This window comes from Primulina eburnea, unplaced genomic scaffold, assembly GCF_022965805.1.
Source record: "Primulina eburnea isolate SZY01 unplaced genomic scaffold, ASM2296580v1 ctg1459_ERROPOS7100000, whole genome shotgun sequence".
In the NCBI taxonomy this organism is placed as follows: Eukaryota; Viridiplantae; Streptophyta; class Magnoliopsida; order Lamiales; family Gesneriaceae; genus Primulina; species Primulina eburnea.
In genome coordinates, this window is record NW_027330988.1 from 37,462 (window position 1) to 61,678 (window position 24,217).

At 38.7% G+C, this 24,217-nt stretch overlaps 1 protein-coding gene across 1 annotated transcript in view; it reads left to right on the top strand.

Annotated features, from left to right (window-relative positions):
- Positions 1-22,872, top strand: part of LOC140820787 (stromal processing peptidase, chloroplastic) — a 39,825-nt gene extending 16,953 nt beyond the window's left edge. Inside the window, exons 20-25 of the mRNA XM_073181122.1 lie at positions 5,172-5,292; positions 5,388-5,468; positions 6,920-7,021; positions 7,204-7,354; positions 7,448-7,573; positions 22,474-22,872. Of these exons, the coding sequence (XP_073037223.1) occupies positions 5,172-5,292; positions 5,388-5,468; positions 6,920-7,021; positions 7,204-7,354; positions 7,448-7,539 (547 nt within the window). The 3' untranslated portion in view covers positions 7,540-7,573; positions 22,474-22,872. The remainder of the gene's footprint in view (positions 1-5,171; positions 5,293-5,387; positions 5,469-6,919; positions 7,022-7,203; positions 7,355-7,447; positions 7,574-22,473) is intronic.
- The last annotated feature ends 1,345 nt before the right edge of the window (positions 22,873-24,217 follow it).

Consider the following 24,217-nt stretch of genomic DNA (forward strand, 5'->3'; position numbering starts at 1 on the left):
CCTCGTTCCCATCCCACAAAAAATCCCTCATTACCTTTTCCATCGCCCCCGCTATTCCTTTTGGTACCTTGAAAAGAGACAAAAAGTATATAGGCAATGCAGTGAACACCGCGGCAATCAATGTGAGTCTACCTCCCTTAGACAAGAAAGCTTTTTTCCACGATGCCAATCTGTGTTTCATTTTAGTGATTATAGGTTCCCAAAAAGACGCTTGTAATGGGTTACCACCGAGAGGGACTCCCAAATATTTTATGGGCCATTGTTCCCTGCGACAACCAATTTCCCTTGCTATATTTTCCCCAACTACTTCATCTTGTTTAATTCCCAGCAAAGCACTTTTATCCCAGTTGATCCTCAAGCCCGACATATCACAAAACGCTTTCAAAATTCTCACCAGAAATCCCAAGTGATCTTCACTCTTGACGAAAAACAGTGTATCGTCCGCAAACTGTATATGAGACACTTCCACTTTTTCTCTCCCTACTTCGACTCCACTGATGAATTTCTTTTCTTTTGCTGTGTCAACTAATCTGCCCAAAACATCCACAACCATGTTGAACAAAAAAGGTGATAAAGGATCTCCCTGTCTAAGTCCCTTGAATGCTTTAAATTTCCCCCTTGGTCTCCCGTTAATCATGATTGAGAACGATACATTAGATACACAACCTCTTATCCATCCTCTCCACCTTTCCCCGAATCCCTTCATTTTTAAGACGAAATCCAAAAAATCCCATTCAACATTGTCATATGCTTTTTCAAAATCAATTTTCAAAACCCATCCTTTTTTATCTTTCTTCCTCCCTTCTTCCACCAGCTCATTCGCAATCAAACAACAGTCCAAAATGTGCTTCCCCTCAATAAATGCATTTTGAGATTCTGACAAAGTATGTGACAACACCTTTTTCATCCTTGTAGCCAAAACTTTTGCAATAATCTTGTACAAGCTCGTAGTGAGGCTAATTGGCCTGAAATCTCTTACCTTTAACGAGTCATGCTTCTTAGGTATCAAACATATATACGTTTCATTGGTCAACCCATTAATGATGCCCCCTTCGTGAAATTCTGTGAATACCTTGGTTAAATCTCCTTTAAGTACCTCCCAACAATCCTGGTAGACCGCCATGGTATAACCATCGGGCCCCGGTGCTTTACTCCTATCACAATCAAACACCGCCTTCTTGATCTCATCTTCACAGAAAGGTTTTTCAAGCTGTTCCTTCATATCATCGTCAATAGGTGACCATTCCACGCCTTGAATCCCAAATCTTTCCACATCTGCCTTGCTGTACAGTTTCTGAAAATAATCAACAATGAACCGAATTATTTGATCCCCATCCTCTATGATTCCTCCATCATCCATTTCCAACTTTGTAATCATTGCCTTTGTTTTTCGGTGGTTCAACAATGAATGGAAGAACTTGGTGTTGCGATCACCCTGTCTTAACCATTTAATCTTTGCTTTTTGATAGAGCATTCTGTTTCGCCGGCACACCAATTCTTCCAATTCCCATTTTAACTTAATTTTTTCAGCCACGTCTTCCGCATTTTCCCTCCCCTCACTCTCCTTTTCGTCCAATCTCCCAATTTTGTTTATCATTTCTGCTTCCCTCATGTCAATCCTCCCAAACTCCTCCTCATTCCATGTTTTGATCGTCTCTTTAATGTTCCTAAGTTTTCTCATAAACTTGTAACCCTCCCATCCTTGGACTTGTGTGCTATTCCACCACATAGAAAATTTATCCTTGAAACCGTTATTTTGCAACCACATGTTCTCAAATCTGAACGGACAGGGCCCCCATTTAATTTTCTGTGTTCCCAAGACAATTGGAAAATGATCCGAAGTAATGCGAGGTAAAACAATTTGCTTATAATGTGGAAATAATTCCACCCACCCTCCCAAAAACAAAAACCTGTCTAACCTGCTGCATATAGGATTTGTCCTCATATTTGACCAAGTAAATTTAGCATTCATCAGAGGTGGGTCACACAAATCTAGCTCCTGTATCAACATATCAAAACAAGCCATACTTGTTGTTTGTGATCGGCTGTTAATTTTCTCACTCAGAAATCTCACAACATTGAAATCCCCTCCCAAACACCACCTATCCCCACACAAAACTCGCAATCCCGCCAACTCATCCCAAAATCTATTCCGCAATGTTGCTGTGCACGGTCCATAAACAGCCGTGAACCACCAGCTGTTTGATTCATTATTTTTATCTATGCAGACCGAAACCGTGTATTCCCCAATCATATTATCAGTGATGGATACCACCCTCGGATCCCACATAACCAAAATCCCCCCCGCTGATCCAATAGAAGGTAAATGAACCCAATCAACAAACCTTGTTTTCCACACACTGGATATAAATTTTCTATCAATCACTTCCTTTTTTGTTTCTTGCAAAATAACTAAGTCTGGTTTTTCCTTTCGTAACATATCTCGGATGAATCCTCTCCTCGTTGCCGATCCCCCTCCTCTTATATTCCAAGACAGAATCTTCATGGAATCACCTCTTTTCCCAAATTACGCATTCCTTCTCTCAGAAACTCTTCCCCGATCTGTACTTTGTTAACTCCCATCATCTTCAAGCAATCATATTCTCCATCTATATCTTCCGCCATCGTCAAACCCCTACTAACCGTCTCACCCTCGTGGTTATTAATTCCTAACATACCCGACTTATCACCAACCATATCAACTCCCTCAACCTCTGTAAATCTCCCCTCCCCAGATTTGATTTTGAAAGAACGGTATGAAGAATGAAGGAAATGATTGGAAGAAAGAGAATGTGAAACAGTAGTTGTGTGATGTACCTTTGCCGAAGGTGATGCGAAGAGATCTCCTATGTCCTCCAAACCCAAGGTGGTATGTGTCGTTGTATCTGAGGTAATGGTTATATGAGTCCCGGCATCGCTGAAATCACTGTCTTCTTCAGAACCATGGCTTTGGTCCTTTGTTAAATCCCTGTCATCCCATGTGTTGTCCTGTTCCTTATGCATTAATTCATCATCCAGCCACTGTGTGTTGATCTTTGTTGATGGTTCCTCCTGTGCATTAACCCAATCAAGCTTTTTCCCTGGTTTCCTTCTAGTGTAAACAATCTGATAATTCTGTTCTGGTTCACTGAATTCATTTTGTTGATCGCAGCGCCATGTATGCTCATTCCTTTTGTTGCACAAAGACTGAACTGTTCCTTTGTTGAACTCATTTACTCCTTTCGGACTCACTCTTTTGAGTATTCTGATATGTTTGCTTCCTCTCATTGGTTCTGATCCCACCACTTTAGGACCTTTACTTCCATCCTTGCTTGAAGTCGTTTCACCATCCTTTTTTTTGCCCACAAAGACTTCTATCCCTTGAACAATCGTAGTACTGCTGTATTCCTTTGCTTTGTCTTGGACTTGAACCTGTTCTTCTAATACCTTTTCTATTCCAGTAAGCTTTTGTTTTGAGTCTTCACCAACATTTTTAATCTGTTTGTGTGCTGTTGTGACCATCACCTCCCTCACATCTGCTGGTTGTTTGAAATTTTCATCGATTTCCTCAGTAGATCTTTTCACTCTGCCCCAACCCGCCAACTTTCTTGCCCCATCAACTACTACCTGAGCATAGGATCTTTTTTCATAAATTTCATACGCAGCTTTGTTGATTGAGTCAACATAAATGCGCACAGTCAAGGGCCCATTAAGTGTTTGAATTGTCAAGGAGCTATTAATGAAACCCCCTTCCAGCCCCACAACTTTAATCTTTGCAGCTGCCAAATCCTTGAGCATCAATGTATCTTGACTAATATCCACCAATCCCCCACAACTATCCCCCACACTTTTGAGCACCTCTGTTGTCCACATATCCCATGGTAGTCCAACAATCCTGATCCAACTATTACAGCATTCATAAACTTCTATATCAGTGTTGATGTCACTCCTCCAGCTTTCGAAAGTCAAGCAAATCCTCTTCTCGAAAAAGCATCTCTTGATTTTCAGATAAAACTCGAAATCTTCTCCACTATTCGGCCACCACATTGCTTTGTTTGCATTGAAAGGGAAAATCTCTATCTTCTTGGCAACCGCTTTACCAATGGCTGATTTTACCATCTCCCATGAAATATTAACACATTCCTTCGTGACTACCAAAGCTTTGTTCCACTCTTTGGTCAAGCAGTGGCGGAATTCTCTGTGGGCATCAATGTTCCCTGAGTCAGTAGGTTTTGACTGAATCTTCCCACCAAACAAAGATTGTCGATGTTGTTGGTTGATCTTCACTGTTCCGTTGAGCTTACTGTTGTTCAAGATTCTTTCAATATAATACACCAAACATTTCCAGCCCTCCTCATATCTTCCACTTGGAATAACAATTCGCTGCTTCTTACTGGATCGCTCAAATTTTGACACCTCAATGTAGCTCCCCCGCCTGTTCACAAACTTTTGCACGGAAACAACTACATCCCCCCTTCTGAATCTGTTAAAGGTATTTTGAGATTTAGGGTTTGTGATGTGATCCCCCATAATTTTCCTCATCCAATAAGCACTGTCACGGTCAATATCCAGCATATAGCTCGCATTACGAGTTCTCTCTGTGATATTAATGAAATCTCCCCTTCTGCCCAGTGAGATTAGAAATAATTTTTGCTCTATTCTAACCTCCTCCACTGTCTGAGCAAAATGGTAATTGCTAGTCTTCCTTGGTAACATCTCTGATGATGGAGAAAGTTTGAATATTCAAATTTGTTACAATTTTCGGGCCAATAGCTGAATGGACGAGTGAGAATCGTCGTAAGACTAAATGGTGAATGACAACGGGAATGGTAGACTAAGTTGGACAGTGGTCGGAAATGGTTGTTGGTGGACGGCGGAGTAATGCGAAAGTCAGCGGATTACTACGTCGTATTATAACAGCCCAGTAACCGCAAATTAGGGCAAGGCATTTTGGTAAAAGGACAGAAAAAATACGAGAATAAACTTCGCCGGCGGCCGACGGCCGTCGCCGGTGATTGGGGAAAAAGTGTGGCCAACAAGACTCAGTAGATGGAAAGGCTGGTGGGGAGAAGGAAGGAACCGGTAGTTTGAACGATGTAGAGGGAAGGGAGCATTTTCAAATTTTTCTCACTCTAGTTTTTTTCTCAGTTGAGTGTGAACTATTGTTGCTGTTGGTAATTTTTTGTCTTCAGGCTCTTTACAACCGTCAGGGATTCTCTTGGATTGACATATGATGTTTCATTTGAATTAAACCTATTTGATCGGTTGAAGCTTGGGTGGTATGTGATATCTGTGACATCAACCCCTGGAAAGGTACGTATTTCTTCTGTATAATCACCCGCACAGATTTCGCATGTATGCTGGAATTGCCCTTCTATCTTTTTTTAACAACTTAACAACAAACACAGGTACATAAAGCTGTTGATGCTTGCAAAAGTGTTCTCAGAGGTCTGCACGGCAACCAAATTGCCCCAAGGGAATTGGATAGAGTGAGTTACTTCTTATAACGATCGTGACTTGATTCTTACAATTTTCAATCTCTTACATTTCATTGGTTGAGATTTGTTTAGTACTTTTGTTGATTTTGACACTGTTGGTGCTACCATACGCTTGACGCCTATGGATTTATTAGACGGTTGCCTTTTTTTCTGTAAGTTGTATTTATTATCGTTAGTAACTACTTGTTCTTGAAGCTCAAGCTTATGTGAGGTGTCTAGTATTTAGATTTTAGCTTACTTGCCTCATGTTAAGCTGTAAACCAGGGCAAATCTATGCTTGGAAACATCGAAGTTATAAATGTGCTTGATGATTTGATATTGGGCAATAGTTGCAGACAAACTAATGAATTATATTAGGATTTGCACACCAGGAGTTTTGAAGCTATGACTCCCTTGCACAAGTACCATGATCACGTTTCTCCAGTGTTAAGTTGAGTCCGTAGGAAGTGGCCCAACAGTAGTGTTTATACTTTAACATAAGGCCAAAACTGTTGTTATCCTTGCACATGTTAAGAGTCGAGGGTCAATGACAATATATTATTTTATCTTCCAGATCCCTGGTAGTAAAGCAAATGCATCAACCAGGTGTTATTATTTGTATTCTCTGGATTTATGTACGAACGTCCTTGTGTGTGCTAGGTGGCTAATTCAGTTGCATTTCCATGTATGTTCCTTTTCAGGAATGAAAAACCAATCAATTTTTTGGTGAATTGATAACAATAGAAGGCGTTCCTTTTATTTTGTCTCTTTTTTTTTTGAAATCATGACTATTTACCAGCAACTGTGAGTGGACCTTAAATTTAAAACACAATATGGCAATGATGACAATTGAAATTGTTTATTAGCAAGTGTTGATCCTGGATTTTAACAGCCCTGAACTCAAGACATGTCTCTTTCTGATGATTGTTAAACTAAACCATAAATTATGGTGTAATGGTATTTTTTCCCATTATCAGATAAAAAAACGATATATCCTCCATTGAAAATATTTGCTCTAAAGTTTTCTTCAAAGTAATTTTTAAAATGAGCCTCTTCGCTTGCAGTGTTAAAATATAAAGGATTTCATGTTCATTTTTACCGAAGGCACTTTGAAACTGCCTATAAACACTGTAAACTGCATATTTCACTCCCATACGCCTAAGTACCTCACTTTTGACCCTGATTATAAAAAGTCCTTACGCCGACATTAGCAGTAGCGCTAGTAAGGCCGACAAATACAAAGAGTGAAGGTGCGACAGCGCTTTTAACCTTAGTTAAGCCTTAGTCTGGCCTTTACATGATTGGGTGATGGATGTGCTTCGTCGTCTTCCGACTGACGGGACATATAACTAAACCTTTGATAAAAAATCTTCCAGGCTTTGTGCTCCCCATGTGAGTGGACAGTGCAGCATTATTCCAAATGGATGGTTGTTTACACTTCTTTAACTGTTATTCATGTACAGGCAAGACGGACACTGCTAATGCGGCATGAAGCTGAAATCAAGTCGAATGCTTATTGGTTAGGATTGATGGCTCACTTGCAGTCGACATCTGTCCCGATGAAGGTACAATTCATAGGAAATTAATTGCAGTTTTTGCAATCTTCCTCAACATAAAACTTTCCGTCTTTCTAGCAATGCCATGTTTTTTTCCCTATAAGATAATCCACTTTTATACCATTTTCCAAGATATAGCAATTCCATGTTTTTCCCCCTCTAATATAATCCACTTTTATACCATTTTCCAGGATATATCTTGCATCAAAGATCTCACTTCACTATATGATGCTGCTACTGTTGAAGATGTATATGTAGCATATGCGCAGTTGAAGATAGATGAGAATTCCCTGTACTCTTGCATTGGGATTTCTGGGTCTCAGGCTGGGGAAGATGCCACAGGTGAAGTATAATTTTATGTTTTGAGATGAAATGTCTCCTTTTAAGTATTTATCATCTACTTTGTCCAAGTTCTTTATTAAACTTCTTTTGCAGATTCCATTGTGGAGGAAGAATTGGTAGAGGGCCTCCATAACATTATCCCGGTGGGACGGGGTTCGTCCACTGTAACACGGCCAACGACATGAAAGCTTTACGTGAAGAAGTTGCAATATTTGGCATGTGAGGTTTAATCTTTTTGTAGATTACTCATTCTTACCAGAGTTATATATTGGTATATATGTGAATAAATAAAATTAACCCAACGCTTTGCATGAAAAAAAGTAATGATTAATTGAAGCCTATGGTAAATGAATCACTGCATATGCTGTGGTTAGAAAAATGTATTCATGCTTCATAGTATGGTGTTCAAATCTTCTAATTGACCAAGTTTGAAGATTGTATAATAATATGTTGTCTCTCTTTGATTGATATTATGTATCTTAGATTGATATAGGTGTGTATTTGGTTTTCTTAAGTCAGGGTATTGCTAGGATTATATTCCTGGGTTTCCATTCTAAATAGTTTAGTATGTTGTTTAAATACCATGTAGCTATTGGAAAATAATACAATAATATTATTCTCTGATTTTTGACATGATATTAGAGATAGTTTTTTTTTTTTTTTTTTTTTTTTTCTAAATTCACTTTTTTTCTTCCAATCCAATAAATCGTTCTCTTCATTCTTTAATCATGTCTGATTCTGAACAAGAAAGCAGTTGGTATGGACAATCAAGGGAGAATCCTAGAGAGAGAAAAATTTGAAAATGCTCTCTCCTTCACCAAACTACCGTTCGACTGAAATACTTCACCATCCTTTCACCGAGTTCCAGTTTCCCTGAGATTCATCGTTCGCCCTCATTCCCAGTCTCCATCGGCCGGCGCCGGCGTCAACCAGAACTTTTAAAATCTCACCTACAGCGTACCTTTTCTTACTTTGTCGGTCCCTTACTCTGCCTTTGTCATTTTATCTTGTCCCGATCTTTTCCGATCCCTTAGCTTCTCCCGGTTTATCTGACCTTTAACCTAGCCTCTTGATCCCAATAATCCTTTTCTCTATCCTTTTTTCCATCGCAGTCAGTGTGCCTTTCTTCCCAGGTCTTTCGTTAATATGAAATCACCCGTGAAGTATCAGGGTTTTGCTAGAAATCAATACAAAAAAAGCTATGACATCAAAGTTGAACAAAAATTGTTCTTAGTCAGTCGAGGTAGGTGGGGTGACTCGGTCTTGGTTTCTGAAAGAACTAGAAATGCAACCTACATTCTGGAAATTAATATGGAAAGCTTGGATTGGATCATATCAAAACTATATGATTTCATTAACAAACCACAAGATTGCTCTACTTTCAATCGATTTAGAGGCAGAGAATCAGTGGTTCATTTGCAGAAATTCGTTAACGGTCGAGGCAGCTATTTAGAACTATCTAAGTTAGTCTGGAGGGGAAAGTCCCAGCGAATCATTATACCAAGCGGACGTTTCAATGGGGGATGGAAACGGTTGGCATCTTTCTTGTCTAGGTTCAGGATAAATGGCAGGGACGATGCTTTGAACTTCAGAGATATTAAACGGCCGATGGATCAACCACAGAGGAGGCATAATGTTTGGTTGAATACTGGTGTAAAGGTAAGTCCAGAAGTGGTAGAGAAGGAACATGTACCAGATATGATATCTAAGGACTGGGACAAGGCTATTATCATCACAAGAGATTGTGTGAACACTTCATGGGAGTTGGTGAGCAATACACTCGGAAAGGCTATCCAGAGAAAGATCGAAGTTTTCCCATTCCAAGCCAACAAGGCAGTTTGGTGGCCACATAACGAAGAGGTTGCTGTATTCTATTTGCGCTTGAAGAAATGCTTTTTGGAACGTAAAGTTACATTATCCTTTCAGAAATGGAGTCAAAATATCAACAGAGAAGAGGAAGTGTTCGAGTGTTGCCACAGTTGGATTCGCGTTTTAGGGATTCCATGGGACTTATGGTCCAGAGAACTTTTCACTAGTATCGGGGATCAATGTGGTGGTCTGTTAAGCATTAGTCAAGATACGGTCCTTTTTAGAGATTTATCAGCAGCAAAACTAAAAGTTGTGGGAATCGAAGGAGGATTCATCAATAGAAATTTTCAGATCAAAACCAAAAGAGGACTTATGTTCGTTCGCATTATCGTGGATTCAGTCAAAATTTCAGAGTACGACATGCAGGAAAAGAGGACTTACGCTCAAGTGGTGATGAATGCAGCCAGCAATGTGAAAGGCTGGGGTACCAAGGAAGGGATCAATGACAAATTTCAGAATGCAGAAGACTCCCAGGATATCCAAAGCAAGCACGAGGCTAATACCGAAAACCATCCAGTAGAAAACCAAGAAGGAATGTTCATGCATAAACAGAAGTGCGAGTCAGTGGACAGGAACAAGTTCAGAGATTATAATGCTCCCAAGATCGTCGATCAGGATGCTAACGCTGAAAATCGGAGCTGTGTTTCAGAACCATGGTTCCGGGGGAAGAACATTAAGATACTGAAAAAGTTAAAGCCGAAAGGGGTACAAGACTTTCATAAAGGGAAGATTGACTCTACAAACATTTCTGATACTCAAGAGTTTGGACAGCATTCTTTAGAAGAGGATTGTGGCCCTGCTGTAAGGAAATTTGAGCACGTTTATTGTAGGAAACAGAAAAAGCATCAACAAGAATCAGAACAAATGAATAAAGTACAAAAACCAAAGAAAGCAATCCTTGATATCGGTAAAGTATTAGATCTCGGGGAAGAAGGAATTTGGGAGGAACAACTATATCATGGCGCTAGAGACGACACCTCAGATGATGGCGGAGATTTCAGCGATGCCGACAGTCATATATCCGACCACACGGATAAGTCATCAAGAAAATCATTACAATTCGAGGACTTGGGTGAATTCTTTGAACATTCTCCGGTGAAGGTACGCAATTTACCCATAAAATCAAAACCTTGTCAGTATCCTCCTCATTCTTCTTCTGTTTCAGATTCTTTTTTTGAGTCGGGGGGAGGGTTGGAGGGCTGGGGTGAGCGGGGAAACTGTTCGGTCATTAAAAATGTGGGTTTATCCGGAAATAAAATCATGGGACATTGTGAGGGGATGGATGAAGGGGTCAATTCAAAAGGCCTGGGAAAGCAGAAATTAAGCGTTGAAGACGAGAACGAGTGCCTAAGAATGATGGGTGTGGAGAAGGTGGAACTTAGAAACTTTGATGACGATGGAAAAATGGCGGAATGTGAGGCAGCCAGCTGTAGTAAGAGTAACAGGGTAGTAGGAGTGAATCAATGAAAGTCTTATCGTGGAATATTAGAGGGGCTGGATCAGCCACTAAGAGGGGATTGATTAGAGCCGTAATCGTCAAAGAAAAACCGGATTTAATAATATTGCAGGAGACAAAAAAGATAGTGGTGGACAGGAGACTGATTTCTGGCCTTTGGAAGTCGAGATTTGTGGAATGGGTAAGCCTACCTGCATTGGGAAGGTCGGGGGGTATCACCATTATGTGGGATCCGAGAATTATAAGGGTTAAGGACAATTTGATTGGTGAATTCTCTGTTTCAATTCACATCCAGAATGATTCACAGCATGATTGGTGGTTCTCGGCTGTTTACGGACCGTGCCATCCGAGTCTTCGTAATAATTTTTGGGACGAGCTAGCGGGTCTGAGTGTGATTTGTGGAGAAAGATGGTGCTTGGGGGGAGATTTTAATGTTGTTAGGTCCACTCAGGAGAAAATTAATAGTTGTTCAATGACATCGAGTATGCAATGCTTCGATAGCTTGATACAGGAGCTTCAGTTATGTGATACGCCTCTATTGAATGGCAAATTCACCTGGTCGAATCTTAGGAATTCTCCCATTTGTTGTCGACTAGATAGATTTCTGTTCTCGGTGGGATGGACTGAAATTTATCCATTCTATAGACAATCGATCTTACCTCGAGTAACTTCGGATCATTTTCCGTTAATTCTAGACTTGGAAAAAACAAAATGGGGCCCAACGCCTTTCAGATTCGAGAACGCATGGCTCAGGGACCAAAGCTTCAAAAACTTGACACAATTATGGTGGAATAACTCCATATCTCAAGGATGGGCGGGATATAGTAGGATGATGATGAAATTGAAGACAATGAAGGATGATATCAAAAAATGGAACAAAGATGTCTATGGAAAGACAGAGATGAAAATGGCTGAATTATCGAACAAAATCAGAAGATATGACAGTTTAGAGGGTGAGGGGAAGGCTTCGGAACGTGTAGTGGCCGAGAGGATAGAAGCGAAGATGATGTTAGAAGAGATGATTAATCGAAAGAATCAAATGAATTTTCAGAAAAGCAAGATAAAATGGATCAAAGAAGGGGATCATAATTCTAAATTCTTTCACTCGCTTCTTAACCACCGTAAGAGTAAGGCAATCATTGATAAAATCGAAAGAAATGATGGTACAATTACAACTAGTGAGGATGAAATCGTTTCAATCATTTCAGAATTCTTCATGAGATTGTACAGCAAGTCGGGAGATAGATGTTGGGGTATTGAAGGCGTGAATTGGAGTCCAATTGAAGCCGTGATGAGTCGTCAACTTGAACAAAAATTTAGCGAAGAAGAGGTGAAAGAAGCAGTCTTCAAGTGTGATGGGGGCAAGAGCCCGGGACCTGATGGATTTACCCTCGCTTTTTTCCAGGAATGCTGGGAATTAGTAAAGACAGATATCATGTTGGTTTTTGATGAATTTTTCAGTAGTGGCATCGTCAATGGAATCACCAATGAGACTTATATATGCTTGATTAGAAAGAAAGCCGACTCGTTCAAGGTAAAGGATTTTAGACCCATTAGTCTAATAACAAGCATATACAAAATTTTATCAAAAGTCCTATCAGCAAGACTGAAGAGAGTCATGGCGTCGACAATTTCAGAATCTCAAAATGCATTTGTTGAAGGACGACAGATTCTCGACTGTGGCCTTATAGCGAATGAATTGCTCGAAGAAACTAGGATTAAGAAAACAAAAGGATGGGTTTTGAAAGTGGATTTTGAGAAGGCCTACGACAATGTGAGTTGGGAGTTTTTGGATTACGTTTTAATGAAGAAAGGGTTTGGAGACAGATGGAGATCATGGATGAGAGGTTGTGTATCGAAGGTAACTTTTTCAGTTATGATCAATGGCCGACCGAGAGGATAATTCAGGGCTTTCAAAGGTCTTCGTCAAGGAGATCCATTATCTCCCTTTCTTTTCAACTTGGTTGTTGATGTGTTGGGAAGATTGATAGACAAAGCCAAGGAATCACATCTTTTAAAGGGGATAGAGGTAGGCAAAGAAAAGATTGAGATAACTCATATCCAGTTTGCGGATGACACGCTTTTTTTCGCAAGGAGCGACGATCACATAAAATTCTTGGCTAAAGTGGTGCTTTCATTTTGTGATATATCGGGTTTAAAGATCAATTGGGAGAAGAGCTCACTGCTGGGAATTAACCGCGATAGTGATCAAATTGAAAGGTTGGCAAGACACGTGGGATGTGGTACACAGTCATGGCCTATTACTTATTTGGGTGTACCCTTGGGTGGAAATCCTTTGAAAGAAGTATTTTGGCAGCCTGTGGTTGCTAAAATGTCCAGAAAATTGGCCACATGGAAGAAAGCATTTTTGTCGAAAGGAGGTAGATTAACATTGATTCTTTCGGTGTTGAATTCGATGCCCATTTATTACATGTCGTTATTCAAGGTTCCAAAATCTGTTGAGGTATCATTGGACAAGATATCGAGGGACTTTTTATGGGACGGAATGGATGGAGAGAGTCATTTTCATTTGGCCGCATGGGATCAAGTTTGCAAACCGAAGGAAAGAGGTGGATTGGGGATTTCAAAAATCAGATTCAAAAATACAGCATTGCTTGGGAAGTGGTGGTGGAGATTTTTTCGAGAAGAGGGCACACTGTGGAAAAAAATTATTGTGAGCAAATATGGATTACAAGAAAACGGTTGGGATGCGGGATTGGCAAGAAATGTAACATACCGTTGTCCTTGGAAATTTATTTCCCGGATACACCCAATTTTTAAGAACTGGACTTTAATTAAGGTGAGAGGCGGGAATAAGGTTAGATTTTGGGAGGATAATTGGGTGGGCGACTCTTCTTTCAAGGTTTGTTTTCCAGCTTTATTTCAGCTTTCATCGTGTCACAACTTACCTATCTCTTACTATGCTCATGTCGGGGGTACAAATCGAGAACACTCTTGGGATTTTCATTTTAGGAGGGCAGTGAGAGATGTAGAGATTGATCAACTCACAGGGTTATTAGAAGTCTTACAGCCTGTTAGATTGGTTGAGGGGGTGGATGATTTTATCCAGTGGAGAGGGGATCCGTCGGGTTTGTTTTCTGTTGGCTCTTTCTATGATTCATTTTTCTCATCAAACCTTTTCCCAAAATATCAACTCTTTGATAAAATCTGGAGAGTTCCTGTTCCTAGCAAGATTCAGTTTTTCTCTTGGACTACAACTCTGGGTAAGCTACCGACATCGGAGATGCTTCAAAAAAGATGCCCCGGCCTTGCGTTGTCTCCAAATTGGTGTACTTTATGCAGACATGACTCGGAGTCTCAGGATCACATTTTCATACATTGCCCATTCTCGTCTTCTTTATGGATTAAAGCTTTGCAGGAGTTGAGGTTGTTTTGGGTTACGCCTAAATCAACTAAAGACTTATTCAGCTTGGATTTGGGCCGGACAACTGGCAAGAGAGGAGGAATATTTTGGCGAGTAGTGGTTCAATGCATTTGCTGGACAATTTGGTTGGAAAGAAACCACAGAATCTTCGAAGAAAAAGAATCGGACGTCAACAAATGCTGGGAGAAAATCAAGCTTAATGTCGCCACATGGATTGGAATTAACAAGGAGTTCAAGAATGTTTCGGTTTTTGATTTGATAAGACAGTGGGACTATGTGTATCACTAGACCATTAGTGCGATAGATTATGAATTTTTAGGTCATCTGCTATAATCGATGACTGATGTAATCATTTTTATCACTTAAATTAAAATATTGTTTCCTATCAAAAAAAAAAAGATTCTGAAGCTTAAAAAAAAAACTTTAGTTGTGAAGCAATCTGCCAAATTGGAGTGTGTAAATCTCAATCTAACGACCGGTGACTTGCAAAACATTTGGATGAACTTACGTTTGTATGGAAAGAACTACTTGAAATGGTCCCAGTTTGTGCGAACTTTTTTGAAGGTGAAAGGGAGAATTAGTCACCCAAGAAACCAGGAGAAGACGGCTTCGACACGTAGGATGAAGCTGAATCTATGGTCATGTCGTGGCTGTTGGAGTCTATGGATCCAAGGATTAGTGACACTGTCATGTTTTAACGTCTCCAAAGGCCATTTGGGAGTCAATCAAACGAACTTATTGAATTATTCGAAGGCTCGTGATACTGCCCATGCTATGAAATCAAAATAAAGGTGGGATCGGTCAAGGAAGGAAATAAACCGATTACTGAGTATGCCAACGAACTTCAAAATCTTTGGCAGGAACTTGATCACTTGTCGGGTCATTGTGATGAATTGTCCAAAAGATGCCTCTTCTCTAAAACAATTCATTGATAAGGACAGAGTTTATGATTTCTTAGCTGGATTGAACCCATAATTATATCAAGGGTCCAAATTCTAGGAAAAGATGAGATACCATCTTTGAAAGAAACAATCTCTTTGATTCAGGCTGAAGAAAGTCGGAGAATTGTGATGCTTGAGCCTCAAAATTAGATTCCAGAATGACGTCAAGTTAAGTAGTACGGAAGGGCAGAAATATCAAAAGTTGAAGGCCGAGAAGGTAAAAAAGATTTATGGTGCACTTATTGTAGAAAGACTGGACACACTAAGGACAAGTGCTGGAAATTACATGGCAGAAACAAGGACTGGAATCAATGATGGGGACAGACCAGGAACTTAAACCAAGCCTACTTTACTGTCAATCAGCCTAGCCAAGAAGGTGACCAAGACTGAATGAACTCAGTAAGAGGCTGAGACTTCGAAAACTCCTTGGGAACGAAGAGATGAACAATGTTACTTGTTCCTTTGCCCATTCATGTAAGTCCCTTATCTCTCCAGGATTAAATGCCTCAGATATTGCGGTTAGAAATTTGTGGATTGTCGATTCAGGAGCCACGACCATATGAGCCATTCCTCACTTAAATTCAACAACTACACACCTTGTCCAAGCAACCAAAAGATAACCATTGTTGATGGTGCTCTTACCACTGTTGCTGGGATAAGCAGTGTCCAAATCAGCCCCATAATTAGACTTCACAATGTTCTTCACGTGCCAAGATTATCCACCAGCCTAATATCTATCAAAAACCTTACCTACGGCCTTAAATGTAATGTGCTTTTTTATACATCTCATTGTGTGCTTTAGGACCAGGATTCGGGGAGGGAGATTGGACTTGCTAGGGAAGAAACTAGCTATATTTTCTTGAGGATATTGGAAACTTGAACAGCGTTAAGAATAAAGTGTCTTTGTCTTTTTTTGTCATCTTCAAATAAGGATAGCATTTGGCTTCACCATTTCCGATTAGGTCATCCATCGTTTGGATTTTTAAAATCTATGTTTCCATTGTTGTTTGTGGGGTTAGGAAATGAACGTCTTCATTGTTATGTTTGTGAGTTTGCAAAACATAAACGTGTAAACTTTCCAATAAGCAACAAAAGATGTGCTACTCCTTTTTATCTAATCCATAGTGATGTTTGGGAACCTTTGATTACTCCTAATATATCTGGACCTCGATGGTTTATCTCATTTATTGATGATTGCACTCGGATTTCATGGATATTCCTTGTCAAAATAAGTCTGATGTTAGTACTGTGTTTAAAAATTTCCATTCCATTTTCCAGAATCAATTTGGAGAAAAAATCAAAAAATTTAGATCTGATAACGCGAGAATATTTCAATCACACCTTGTCTTCCTATTTTGAAAAGCAGGGAATCATCCCTGAATCATTTTGCACTTATGCCCCACAACAAAACGGAGTGGCGGAGAGGAAAAATGGTCATTTACTAGCTCCAGCCTGAGCTCTTCTTTTCCATAAAAATGGTCCAAAAAACTATTGGGGAGAAGTCGTACTAACATTTGCATACATTATAAACCGTTTGCCATAAAAAACGTTAGGTTTTAGAAGTCCAATCCCGGTACTATCTGAAATTTTTCCTTAAACTTGACAAGAAATCTCACCTCAACCCAAATGTTTTGGTTGCACTGCATTTGTTCATATTCATAACAAGGGAAGTTAGATTATAGAGCTCATAAGTGTATATTTGTTGGGTATTCATCAACCCAAAAGGGCTACAAGTTTTATCATCCTCCTATTAAGAATTTTTTTGTTTTTATGGATCTTACTTCTGATGAAGATACATCATACTTTACCCAACCGTATCTTCAGGAGGAAGCAGTACTTGTTCTTGAAGATAAGGATAGAGATTTCTTCTTACTTGAGTTACCTCCGGCCGCTCCGGCAGCCCCAATTACTTCCATTCCAGTTTATGTTGAGCCAAGTCACTCGTCAAATAATTCTCCTAACAGCAAGCAATTTGACCATGTATACTTAAGAAGAAAAAGCCCGAAGCTGCCCATGAACATTTGTAACCTTTCAAAATTTCTGTCTCACATAGAGCTTTCCTAGTAAATTCAAACACCATTCACGTTCCTAATAACTTATCTGAGGCATTATCTAATGAGAATTGGAGAGTTGTTATGAAAAGTGAAATGAAGGGGCTGGAAAAGAATACAACATGGGAAATTGTTGATCTCCCAACAAAAAAGAAGGTTGTGGGTTGCAAGTGGGTGATTACAATAAAGTACAAATCCGATGGCTAACTAGAGAGGTACAAAGCCAGACTTGTTGCAAAGGGCTATACACAAACCTATGGTGTTGATTATGAAGAGACATTCGCTCCCGTTGCCAAGATGAATACATTCCGAATCCTATTGTCTTTAGCAGCCAACTTAACTAGAATTTGTTGCAGTTTGATGTAAAGAATGCATTCTTTCACGGGGATCTGGAAGAAGAAATATAGATGGATGTTCTTCCAGGATTCAATAAAGATTTTGAGGGCTTTAAAGTTTGCAGATTAAAGAAGGCACTACATGACCTTAAACAATCACCAAGGGACTGGTTTAGGAGGTTCACGAAAGCAACGCTTGCTTATGGATACAGATAAAGCCTAGGAGACCATACTTAGTTATTTAAACATTCTTACTCAAGGGGAGTCACAATCCTATTTGTATATGTGGATGATATAGTCGTGACTGAAAAAATGAGAAGGAAAAGCAAGCTTTGAGGAGCCATTTGGCAACAGAGTTTGAGATGAAAGAACTTGTGAGATTGAAGTATTTTCTTGGAATAGAAGTAGCTCAGTCCAAGAAAGGGATCTTTATCCGACAACAAAAGTATCTCATATACCTAATGACTGAAACTGGAATGCTAGCTTGCAAACCAGCCCCTACGCCAATTGATGCTACCCACAAACTTGGTGATGACAATGTTGGACCCGTAGTCGACAAAGAGAGGTATCAAAGGTTGGTTGGTAAGCTTATCTATCTTGCTCATACCAGACCGGATATTGCATACACTATGGGGGTTATAAGTCAATTTATGCATGATCCTAGAGAAGTACACCTATATGCAGTCTATAGGGTACCGCATTACCTAGAAGCGAACCCAGGCAAACGCATTTTATTCAAGAGAAACGCTGGATTAGGCCTTGAGGCATATGCTGACACTGATTATGCAGGTTCTCTTGTTGATAGAAGGTGCAATCGAGTGACGTGGAGAAACGAAAAGCAAGATGATGTGGCTCGATCAAGTTCAAAGGCCGAGTTTAGAGCAATGACATTGAGAATATGTGAATTTTTATGGATCGAGATAATTTTGAATGACTTGAAAATTGAATGGGAAGGGCCGATAAGATTATTTTGCGACAACAAATCTGCCATAAATATTGATCATAATCCAGTTCAACACGACAGAATGAAGCATATTGAATGGATTGATTTGTACTCAATTTGTTCCTTAGAATGGCCAACTTGTTGATGTGCTTACAAAATGACTCCAAGGTACAGTATTGCAAAAGATTGTTTCCAAGCTGGGAATGGAATATGTCTACTTTTGAGCTTGAGGGAGAATGTTAAAAACTAAAGATATTGTGACTATGTTGGAAGATTGTATAAATAATATGTTGTAGATCTTTAATGATATTATTTATATTGGATTGATACATGTGTATATTTGGTTTCCTTAATTCAAAAGATTGCTAGGATTAAGATCTAGAGTTTCCATTCTAAATAGTTTAATATGTAAATATCATGTAGCTATTGGAAATAATATAATGAAATTATTCTTTGATTTTTGACACTAACAAGTTGCACAAGAATAGATCCAACTAGAAATGGTAGTTTGAAAAAAGGTTGGGGTCTCATATGACGAAATAAGAGGAAATACAAATAGTAAACTTAAATGATTTATATGGATGTCAAAATTAAATTTGGCCCTTATGTATCTAGCATGACTTGATTTAGTTTGATATTACTAGACTGCAGTTTTGAAATTCAGCATATATCAGTGTACCCAAATAAGAGGAAACACAGATAGTAAACTTAAATGATTTATATGGATGACTGGATGTCAAAATTAATTTGGCCCTCAAGTATCTAGCATGACTTGATTTACTTTGATATTACTAGGTTGCAAGTTCAGTGTTCTAAATGGCGGTTGAGGCGGCCGCCTAGGTGGTAGGCGGCCCTCGACCGCACCGCCTATGCATGAGGCAAGTGTTTTAGGCGTCCCAAGCTATTAGGCGTTGGGGAGGTGGTTCGAGGTGGCGAGCAGGCGGGAGAGACGGGCAGTCAAAAGTTTTAAGTTGTAGTCAACAATTTTAAAAACCTAATCAACAATTTTAAAAACTTAGTCAACAATTTTAAAAATCTAGTCAAGGTCAACTAATTTTAAATATCAAAACCCTATCACATTATCTAGATGATATTATATTGTATGAAGCTTCTTTATACTTTAACATTATTTAATTGCACATTTTACATAAAAAATGATGACTATTTGTGATTATATTGCATGATTATCTATTATTATCTATAAAAAATTACTTAAAAAAATTCAACCGCCTAGGCACTGTCCGGGCACCGCCTGGGTGGCCGAGGCGGTAGGCTGTCATCGACCGCCCTGCCACCGCCTCCCGCCATTTACAACCTTGTGCAAGTTTGAAATTTAGCATATACCAGTGTACCCAAATTATTGTGGAGCAAAGGGTTGGATTTTGTGTGCTTCAAATTGTATTATTTTCACACATGAGGTTTCATTGGCAGTTCAATTTCATTGTTATCATGTTGTTTAGGATAATGATCCAAGAATTAGGTAAGACATATCTTTTAATGTCTGAATAAAAAGCGTCAATGTTTACGACAATGCTATTTTTTTACACTGGTCATGGATGAACTTGCTGGACACGTCAATAATGTTACCACGGTGCATGTTGCTGTAGATGACGTTGTCTTGGTAGATGAGATCATGAGACACATAACGAGTAAATATCAAGCTCGAATCTTGTGGGAACACTGGAAAATGTCAAGCTTGAATCTTGGGGGAACACTGTAGTACAAGGTTTTAGACTTAGTAGAGTAAAGACACGATATGCAATTTAAATTTTTAGCAATATTAGATGTAGTAAGCCAATGGTTAAGATAAGAGATGACGAGGTACTGTAACAGGGACCTTTAAGTATCTTGGATCGATTTTGTAAAATGACGGAAGAGGGATTGATAGAGATGTTTCGCATAGAATACAAGTAGTATGATTGAAATGAAGTAAGACGTCATGTGTTCTTGTGATAATAAGATATCTCTATAGCTTAAAGGGAAGTTTTATAGAACAGTAGTTAGACCTGATATGTTATATAGAACTGAATGTTGAGCTGTTAACTGAGCACATGAGCAGAAGATGAGAGTCGCAGAGACGACGATGTTAAGGTAGATATGCAGGCATACAAGGATGAACAGTGTAAGAAATGAAAAATACCTAAGAGAAAGTTGGGGTTACATTTATTGAGGAAAAATTTGAGAGATACATTTAAAATAGTACGGACACGTACTTAAACGACCAATAAATGTATCCGTCAGGCGATGTTAGACCACATCAAATATGGAAAAAAATATCTTCTTTAATACTTCCAGTAATATTCTATGTTACATTATTAATTGATTGACGCATGTTAGGTTTTTTATTGGTGTGGTAGTTTTTTAAGTATGCAATTTGATACACAGGTGACTTGTCAATCAATTATTAATGTAACAAGAAATGTTACATGAATTGTTGCAGAGGAACTTTTCTCCGACAAATACACATTCTAACCTAGCTACAAGAAAGATAAAATTAATTTAAATATAGATCGGGATATACAAGGGGATAGGACACAAAATGATATAGGACGATTCATATTGCCGACCCATTTACTAGGATAAAAGCTTGTTCTTGTTGCTTACTACAATGCTATCGAGTTAACATTATTCATTGTTAGAGAATATTTTTATTTTAGAAAATTTACTATTTTGTTTTTTATTATACATCGAAGGCTTTAGGTGTTAGATTTTATACGCCCGTAGATTTTATGATTTGTTTAGCAGATTTTTTTTTGCACTTTTTTGGTTGTTTTCTGGTTCAATCAAAGGTCCATTGAGGCTATTTATTTTAAAACTAAATTAATAATTTCAATAATTTGTTGTCTTATTAACATCGATTCAGGACCAACTTAAATAATTACAAATTCGTGATTTTTGTGTGGTACACATCCTCGTTATTGGTGTGGATAAGGAATTATCCATGCTTCAACTAGATGTCAGTTATTCCTTCTTATATCACAATGTGTGAATGGAATTACCTCCAGGATATTTGCTAGGGTTGAGAAGATGGTCAACGAACTTGAGAAAGCTATTTATGTCTGAAACAAAGACCCTGCATAGTTTGACAAATTCATCAGTGTTATGATTGTAGGTTTTCGCCATTGCCATCCAAACGACTCTATGTTTGTTCATTGTTGTTTGTGTTGATTTTCTTTTGGCTGATAGTATATTGCTGGTTTAGAAGAAGTCAAAGAATATCTGTAACATTTTGTGACCATAGACATTTGATGACCTAGAAATCTCCTTCAGATAGATAGAGGTCATAGCAAATCTGAAGTTGTTCTATCTCAAAGAAAGTATGCGCTTGACCTTTTACAAGAGACTGGACTACTTGGATGTAAGCCTGAGAGCATTCGTATGAATGTTCACTCTGATTTCTTCTTGGAAGGTGGAGAAACGTTTGAGCAAACATCAAAGTATTGTGTACTTGCCAACAAACTTGTATATTTTTAGTCTCACAATGTCCTGATATGTTATTTGTTATTTGAATTACAAGTCAATTTATACAAAATCTTAAGGTTGCGTGTCGGGGGGTTGCCTTGAGGATATTTGCTTATATGAAAAAATGTGTCGCAAAGGACTTGTTGTATAGAAATAATCGAGATTGGAATGTTGAATCCAATGCAAACTCTGGCCATGCAAGTGATGAAGCATATAGAAAATCTAGATCCTATATTGTATGCATGTCGGTGGAAACTCGGTAACATTGTAAAAATCAAAATTTTGTTTCAAGTTCCAGCACAGTAGCAGTGTACAGGGTAATGGCTCATATAGTTTGTGAAGTCGTTTTGAAGACTTTATTGACCAAAAGGAGTATAAAATGTTAAATTCCTATGTCCATGCATTGTGACAACAAGATAATCAGGACCATCTTTCACGAAGGACTTGGCGGCTGACTTTTCAATTTTGTATTTCAAGCTGAACATAATTCGAGACTTGTGTTGGAAAATGTGCTTGTGTTGTGGATTGGAGCATTAGATCTTAGACTCTTGTCAGTCCGTTAATATTTTTTATTTGTATGCCATCTCTTCTATGTTAGAGAGAGTCCACACAATTTTTTATTATCCGATCACTCTTTTTCTTCTCAATATTCATGAAAGACATAATTTGTTTGACAGGTTGAAAATACTTGCTTGGAGTAGATTTTTCCAATGATTTCTAAAGGGTCGTAGCGTTATCAGAAGTCCAAGTTCAGAAAATCGTGCGGCTCTGTCGAGCAGCAGTTGGAACAATACGCATGCAATGATGGTGGGAAATTGGTTTCAGGGGTTGCTCAAAGCTGGATGTCACGCATAACCGGACCATTATTCGATACAAATAGGAAATCTGGCCGGAAACATGACAACTGAACTTTGATATTTGTTGTACTCCTATTTTTCTCTTATCGTTGTAGGAGGTAAACTTGTAACGATAGGCGACATAAAATTGTTAAATATTGCAAAGGGACGGTTTTTTTTTTTTTTTTCTTTCACGGCATTGTGAAGTCTATGAAAATAATATTAACATTGATTTTTGTTGGTACTATATACGAACATCTCGGTCTGTCTTGGAAACGATTACCTTTAAAACCCAAAAAAAATATACAATCCGATAAGAGAAGTATTTACATTCGACTTGTGAAAGATTTTGAATCGAGAATGAACCCAAACTATAATGACAATGACGCAGACTAATGTATTATATCGCATCTTCTATTCTCTTGATGTAATAATTATTATTCATTAAGTTACAGTTTTTAAAATTTTATATCAATTTTTTATATCATGATGATGAGTTATCTGAACAGCAAATGGTTGTAGAAAGGCAAATAAACTCACACACACAAGCAGCACAAATGGTACTAATCTTGTGGCTTCCACACTATGGTTATCTTAGACATTACGACGTAAGGGTCCATGTTCGAAGCGAGCCTACTGTCCTCAGAATAGCCTTTTCCATCCTCTCCAACTCTCCTCTGACCCTAACGGTGCTCCACGATTCGCCACACCTTATCATACATGCATGGTGATGCCAACATGCAACAGAAGATGCAAAATGTTGCTTAGGTGTTCTGAAATCAAAAAAGAGTTTTCTTATACCTAGTAGAGTGTATCAAAAAGTAAAACTGACAAAATCAAAATGCAGTATGAATTGATATCTTGATGTGCCTCTTTATATAAGAATTTTTAAGCTCATACCCGTGAGAAAGTGTGTATGCTGGCTGTCTCGTGCCTTCCGGTGATGCGACGTTCATTGCCTTCTCCATGTGCATAGATGTGTCCCTTGTGCCTCAAACTGAGCTTATGGATAGCCTCCTTAATGACTTCATAACCTCCATCACCTCTCATGGAGTTCGTACTGAAGAATTACAACGACATTTGTTACACATGATGACATGAAGTACGCTAATAAGTAATAAGCATGGAGAATTCGAAACTAAAAACTAAAGTCTAAATGTATTGTGGATTCGAACCTATAATTCGTGTGGGCACCCGCTCCATTCCATTCTCCCCATTACATGAAACAAATATTTTATTACATGCTCAAAACAAAGAGGAAGGCAACTTCTCCTGTATCTTGGCTCTCCGCCACTGACAACACCATGAAAACAAACATCAAAGAACGCATAATGCATGCTCCACAGGTCTAAACTATATGGGTTTCGGATCGAAAGAGAGTACGATCCCGGCAATCTCAGTAATTCTCTGTTGAGAAACGAAGAATGCAAATAAATTGTAACGCCCCAAATATTTTTTTTGGAGTAGCTAAGCATTTTAAAAATAAATCTTAGTGATATAGTTATTTTAAATAATATATATACACACACACACATACATACGTCCATCATCGATTCAGTACCTCCTCAGATTTTCTAAACCAAGG